Genomic DNA, 6,961 nt, shown 5'->3' with positions numbered 1-6,961 from the left:
TCCCCCTGCTTATGGGGGGGGGGGGCATCTGTGAATGGCACTTATGGGGTGGGGGCATCTGTGGATGGCACTTATGGGGTGGGGGGGCATCTGTGGATGGCACTTATGGGGGGGGGCATCTGTGGATTGCCGCCTGGACTCCTTCTGGGCACCAGAGAGCACGGTGTCCTCGGTTGCTATGACGCCGTGCGCTTCCTCCTGCTGCCGGAAAACAGTAATACACTGCTATGATCTAAGAGTGTATCACTGTATTCCGGCGGCAGAAGGGAAAATAGAAGTTATTTAGAAGATTATTCAAGGACACTTGGGGAAACTGATTAACAGCAATTAATGAAATGGGAATACCCCTTTAAGGCTGTAATGTACCAAAATATGAAAAAAAGTCAATGGGGGTGAATACTTTTGCAAGGCACTGTATGTATAAAAATGCACCTGCGTGCATACAAACATGTGGAGGGGTGGATATAGAGAGCAAACAGGGTTAATGTAGGGCATAATGATCAGATAATCGCTGTAATCTTTAAGAATACTGACATTGTGTTACATATGGGGGAACATCGCATTGCGATAGTGTTGACTGTGTAACAAAAATATATACAGTAATAAAATAATTGTGGTCAGTGTTTGGAGGTATAGAAACAGAGCCTCCTTGTGCAGATAGCACGCTAGATAAAAGGGCAGGGGGAGGAGGTGATAAAGATTGATGGCTTGAGTGTAGCAGCTGAATGCTGGAGGGAGAAGAAGGAACACTGTATACATACAGTACAGGGAGATTTAGTAGTGCTCGAGATAGAAGTGTCAGATGATTGATGAGAGGGGGGAGGTTTATAGTTTAGTTGGCTCGCTGATGTAGAAATGTGTTTCAACATAAATTAGTGGTGTTGGGATATACGCATGCTGCCAGTACAAGGATTACCGGCTGCCTGACAGTATATGTGAATGAAAAAGCAGCTCCATTCACCATCTGCTGTCTACAAACCCTAATTGAACCCTGAAAGAGGATAAGTCACGATTAGTTTTCTCACTTTACCAGATTTGACCCCTTTGCTGCCTGATCTGACTTCTGTCTGACTCCTGTATTGAACCTCAAATGCCTGTCCCAAGCTTTGGCTCATTCATTCAACTGAACAAACTTTGCCTGTCCTCACCTCAGCTAGTTACTGACTACAGTTCCTGATCCCTTGACGCTTTGCACTGATGTCTCTTGACCCTTGTGGGTCAGTAGTCACTTGAGCAGCGGAGGCCAGATTCTTATACAGGGTTCAAAGAGTAAAGACCAGAGGGCTACTTAGGTAACGCCCTTAAGAGTCAGCCCCAAGTTAAATCTGTTGAAGTGACAAAATGGATCCACATCCGCTTCTGTAATACATGTCAGAACTTGTTGGACCCCATTACAAGTCAAAGGGGTCAGAAAGGTGCCATTGGTGTCAGTCATGTGACGGATCCCTCATAGCACTGTGGCATCTAATCTAAACTAAAACCACAATACAGATAAGAGTCTAAAGTAAACTAGCTTTCACATAAAGAGACAAACTATTTTAGCGGCTGTAATGTGGTTCATACGAAATATTTTTATTGTATCAGTACAATGTACAATATAAGGGCTCATGCACACTCCGTTATGGTTATTTTACAGGTCCGTATACGTAACCATTCATTTGAATGGGTCCGCAAGAAAAAAACTGAAATGACTCCGTGTGCATTCAGTTTCCGTATGTTCGCATGTCCGTTCCGCAAAAAAAAAAATGTCCTATTCTTTTCCATTTTGCAGACAAGGACAGGCATTGTTACAATGGATCTGCAAAAAAACCAAAAACGGATCCAACACAGACGTCATCCGTTTTTATTTGCAGATCTGTGTTTTGCAGACCGCAAAATACATATGGTCATGTGCATGAGCCCTAATGCAAAGGTAAATGATAACATTGGTTCATGCACTTTTTTTTTTTCTTTTTCTGAAGATTGGCTAAAATTTAGTGCCATAGGTTGGGGGGTTCCTCTGCCACTCTACTTTTGAATAAAGTTATTTCATCCAAATGCATCAAGGGAACATCTTTGATCACTTCAGCCAAATTCTCATGAAGTAATGGGAAAATGATGGTGTTCAGTGCTGGTCGCTCTAAAGAAAACCTTAAAATGAAAAAATAGAACACTATTGTTTAACATTCAAGTTATGTCTAACGAAATTACACAAAATAGAATATAAAACAGATAAAATATGAGTATGTCCCTTGAGGGAATCACGGTTCGTGTGAGAGAGGGATTGTGCGTTCTGGACTGAGGAAGCGCATGGCATTATCATGATTGATAATACTATGTGCCCCTGCATGACCTTTCTGTAACAGAATCATATTGGCATAAAAAAGCTGTCAGTATGATTCCGTTACAGAAAGGTAATGCAGAGGCCACAGCATTATAAATCATGATAATGCTGTGCGCTTCCTAAGTCCAGAACGCACAATCCCAATCTCACATGGAGGAAGATTCCCGAAAGGGAGACACTCATGTAAAAAAGCCCTCAGTGTTTGATCAATGATGTCCATCAGTGATTGTGAACCAAAAGCAGGTGTGGGTCAAAAACACAGAACAGGTGCATATCATTACATATTACACCTTATAACAGTAACAGTAACATCGTTTATAAGGCTGAAAAAAAAAGACATATACGTCCATCCAGTTCAGCCTGTTATCCGACAAGTTAATCCATAAGAAGGCAAAAAAAACTCTATGAGGTAGAAGCCAATTTTCACATTTTAGGGAGAAATCTGAATAACAAACTGGATCAACGACCTTTCTCCAGAAATCTAATAACTATAACCTGTAATATTATTACACTCTAAAAATACATCCAGACGCCTTTTGAATTTTTTTTGTGAGTTCACCATTACCTCCTCTTCCGGCAGAGTTCCATAGTCACACTGCTCTTACAGTAAAGAATCCATGTTTGTGTGGAAATCTTCTTTCTTCTAGATATCGAGGATGTCCCCCTGTCACAATCACAGCCCTGCTTATAAATAGATTATGGGAGAAATCTTTGTACTGATTTTCGATAATAGTAACATAGTAGGCTTCATTTCTTATGTTGGCTCACAATCATTGACAGAAATCACTGACCAAACACTGTATGAAAGCGGTCTAGTGGACACTTTAGTCTGGTCAGCATCCCCCTGCAGGGCATGGCATCACTTGGACCTGCTGCAGTGCTTGATCATGGGAAATTTGATTCTTTACATTTGGTGCAGGAAGTAGAGAACATGGAACTGTCCCAGAAAAGTGACAGGAAACATGCAAGTATTTGTTCACTGCCACAATGTATGTCTAATGCAATATTTTTTATAGAAAAGCTACCAAAGCCATTTAAAATGGCATTTTTTCTGCAATCTGAATAGGCTAGAAAACCTGATAAGCCAGCACTTATCAGGTGACATTGATATTGTTTAACCAAAGCCCAGAGTTAGACTATGTAGGGACACATACATTTTCAGAAGAAACAGAACCCTGCATTGTGCTGTTTCTCTTCTAAGATACTCTAGAATACTGAAACAGACATGTCAGGATCAGGTCTCCACACATGTCTTTGCATTTAGATCAAGAAAAGATTGTTTGCCAAATCCTTGATCTGATTCTGCACCAAAATCCTTAACAAATGCAGTGCAAATTATGTGAATTTAGTTTTCAAAGCTCACAAATACAATTAAAATGAAGTTGAAATACAACTGTATACATGGCGATTCTGAAGCAGATGTGTGGCAAAATCCGTAGCAGATTTTTCCCACTGTGTCTGAACTCCTCTTAAAGGGGTTGTCAGTTCATGCTCCGATGCTCTCCTTTGCCCTGCGCTAAATCGTGCAGGGCAAAAGCATTTTTTTTTTATCCGGTGACGTACCGGGGCTCTCCATGGGGCTGCCAGGAAGCCCGGTGACGTCACCGGCACTGATGGGCGGGATTTAGCGTAAAACACTAGGGCAGCGCTAAAGCCGCCCATCAGAGCCAGTGACGTCACCGAACACACTGCCGGGCGGAAGTTTCCGCCTGTCAGTGTGTTATTGAAAACAAAAGACCTTCCCCTGCGTGATTTAGCGCAGGGCAAGGGAACACATCTGAGCATCAGATGCTCCGATGTTAGCCTCATTGGGGCTGCCTGGGTGAAAATAAGGGTATGTCCGGGTTGAGCTTTGAACCCAGACAACCCCTTTAAAGGGGTTATCCGAGTAATGAAAAGAAAAAAAAATATTCTAAAACTCATCAGGACTTACATATACATTAAGCTTGATTTCTTAAGAGAAAAACCATACTTACACCTTTGCATAGTTCTGTTATGCATGCTTTGTTACATGCTGCAGCAAAGCTGTGGGGGCGTGTAACAACAATGCCTGAGCTCTCTCTCTCATGAATATTTGTGGGTGTGAATAATCTGCCCTTCCTCTCACCCTGCTCTGCACATACTAACTTTGCATTAAAAAAAACTGTCACATGATTATCTCCTAGCTCACACAGGCAGATCTTCCTGTCACATCAATATATGTGAGATATAAATTTCCTGATCTATATCTCTACCTACATATACAGGTGAAACTCGAAAAATTTGAGTATCGTGCAAAAGTTCATTTATTTCAGTAATGCAAATTAAAAGAAATTGCATTAATGCAGGTTAACCACTTAAGGACCACAGGTTTATACCCCCCTAGTGACCAGGCCCTTTTTTACAAATCGGCACTCCACAACTTTAACGGTTTATTGCTCGGTCATGCAACTTACCACCCAAATGAATTTTACCTCCTTTTCTTCTCACTAATAGAGCTTTCATTTGGTGGTATTTCATTGCTGCTGACATTTTAACTTTTTTTGTTATTAATCAAAATTTACCAAAATTTTTGCAAACAAATGACATTTTTCACTTTCGGTTGTAATTTTTTTTAAATAAAACTACATTTCTATATAATTTTTTCTCAAAATTTATTGTTCTACATGTCTTTGATAAAAAAAATGCAATAAGTGTATATTTATTGGTTTGCGCAAAAGTTATAGCGTTTACAAACTATGGTACAAAAATGTGTATTTCCGCATTTTGAAGCACCTCTGACTTTCTGAGCACCTGTCATGTTTCTTGAGGTGCTAGAATGCCAGGATAGTATAAATACCCCAAAAGTGACCCCATTTGGGAAAGAAGACACCCCAAGGTATTCCGTGAGGCGCATGGCGAGTTCCTAGAATTTTTATATTTTTTGCACAAGTTAGCAGAAAATGATGTATTTTAATTTTTTTTCTTACAAAGTCTCATATTCCACTAACTTGTGAAAAAAAATAAAAACTTCCATGAACTCACTATGCCCATCACGAAATACCTTGGGGTGTCTTCTTTCCAAAATGAGGTCACTTGTGGGGTAGTTATACTGCCCTGGCATTTTAGGGGCCCTAATGCGTGAGAAGTAGTTTGAAATCAAAATGTGTAAAAAATGCCCTGTGAAATCCTAAAGGTGCTCTTTGGAATTTGGGCCCCTTTGCCCACCTAGGCTGCAGAAAAGTGTAACACATTTGGTATCGCCGGACTCAGGAGAAGTTGGGCAATGTGTTTTGAGGTGTCTTTTTACATATACCCATGCTGGGTGAGAGAAATATCTCTCTAAAAGACAACTTTTCCCATTTTTGTATACAAAGTTGTCAGTTGACAGAGATATTTATCTCACCCAGCATGGGCATATGTAAAAAGACACCCCAAAACATATTGCCCAACTTCTCCTGAGTACGGCGATACCACATGTGTGACACTTTTTTGCAGCCTAGGTGGGCAAAGGGGCCCACATTCCAAAGAGCACCTTTAGGATTTCACAGGGCATTTTTTTTACACATTTTGATTTCAAACTACTTCTCACGCATTAGGGCCCCTAAAATGCCAGGGCAGTATAACTACCCAACAAGTGACCCCATTTTGGAAAGAAGACACCCCAAGGTATTCCCTGAGGGGCATGGCGAGTTCCTCGAATTTTTTTTTTTTGCCACAAGTTAGAGGAAAATGATGTATTTTATTTTTTTCCTTACAAAGTCTCATATTCCACTAACTTGTGACAAAAAATAAAAACTTCCATGAACTCACTATGCCCATCACCAAATACCTTGGGGTGTCTTCTTTCCAAAATGGGGTCACTTGTGGGGTAGTTATACTGCCCTGGCATTTTAGGGGCCCTAATGCGTGAGAAGTAGTTTGAAATCAAAATGTGTAAAAAATGCCCTGTGAAATCCTAAAGGTGCTCTTTGGAATTTGGGCCCCTTTGCCCACCTAGGCTGCAAAAAAGTGTCACACATGTGGTATCGCCGTACTCAGGAGACGTTGGGCAATGTGTTTTGGGGTGTCTTTTTACATATACCCATGCTGTGTGAGAGAAATATCTCTCTAAAAGACAACTTTTCCCATTTTTTTATACAAAGTTGTCATTTGACAGAGATATTTATATCACCCAGCATGGGCAAATGTAAAAAGACACCCCAAAACACATTGCCCAACTTCTCCTGAGTACGGCGATACCACATGTATGACACTTTTTTGCAGCCTAGGTGCGCAAAGGGGACCAAATTCCTTTTAGGAGGGCATTTTTAGACATTTGGATTCCAGACTTCTTCTCACGCTTTAGGGCCCCTAAAATTCCAGGGCAGTATAAATACCCCACATGTGACCCCATTTTGGAAAGAAGACGCCCCAAGGTATTCCATGAGGGGCATGGCGAGTTCATAGAAGATTTTTTTTTTTTGCCACAAGTTAGCGGAAATTGATTTTTTTTGTTTTTTCTCACAAAGTCTCCCTTTCCGCTAACTTGGGACAAAAATTTCAATCTTTCATTGACTCAATATGCCCCTCAGCGAATACCTTGGGGTGTCTTCTTTTCAAAATGGGGTCATTTGTGGGGTGTTTGTACTGCCCTGGCATTTGAGGGTCTCCGCAATCATTACATGTATGGCCAGCATT

The 6,961-nt window shown here is 40.9% G+C and overlaps 1 protein-coding gene across 1 annotated transcript in view; it reads right to left on the bottom strand.

Moving 5' to 3' along the window:
- Positions 1-1,808: 1,808 nt before the first annotated feature.
- FBXL18 (F-box and leucine rich repeat protein 18) overlaps positions 1,809-6,961 on the bottom strand; it is a 426,048-nt gene continuing 420,895 nt past the window's right edge. The window contains exon 5 of the mRNA XM_040440570.1: positions 1,809-2,130. Coding sequence (XP_040296504.1) covers positions 1,974-2,130 — 157 coding nt within the window. The 3' untranslated portion in view covers positions 1,809-1,973. The remainder of the gene's footprint in view (positions 2,131-6,961) is intronic.

This window comes from Bufo bufo, chromosome 7, assembly GCF_905171765.1.
Source record: "Bufo bufo chromosome 7, aBufBuf1.1, whole genome shotgun sequence".
Taxonomy (NCBI): Eukaryota; Metazoa; Chordata; class Amphibia; order Anura; family Bufonidae; genus Bufo; species Bufo bufo.
The sequence above is the reverse complement of the archived record's forward strand: the minus strand, read 5'-3'. Positions and strand labels throughout refer to the sequence as shown.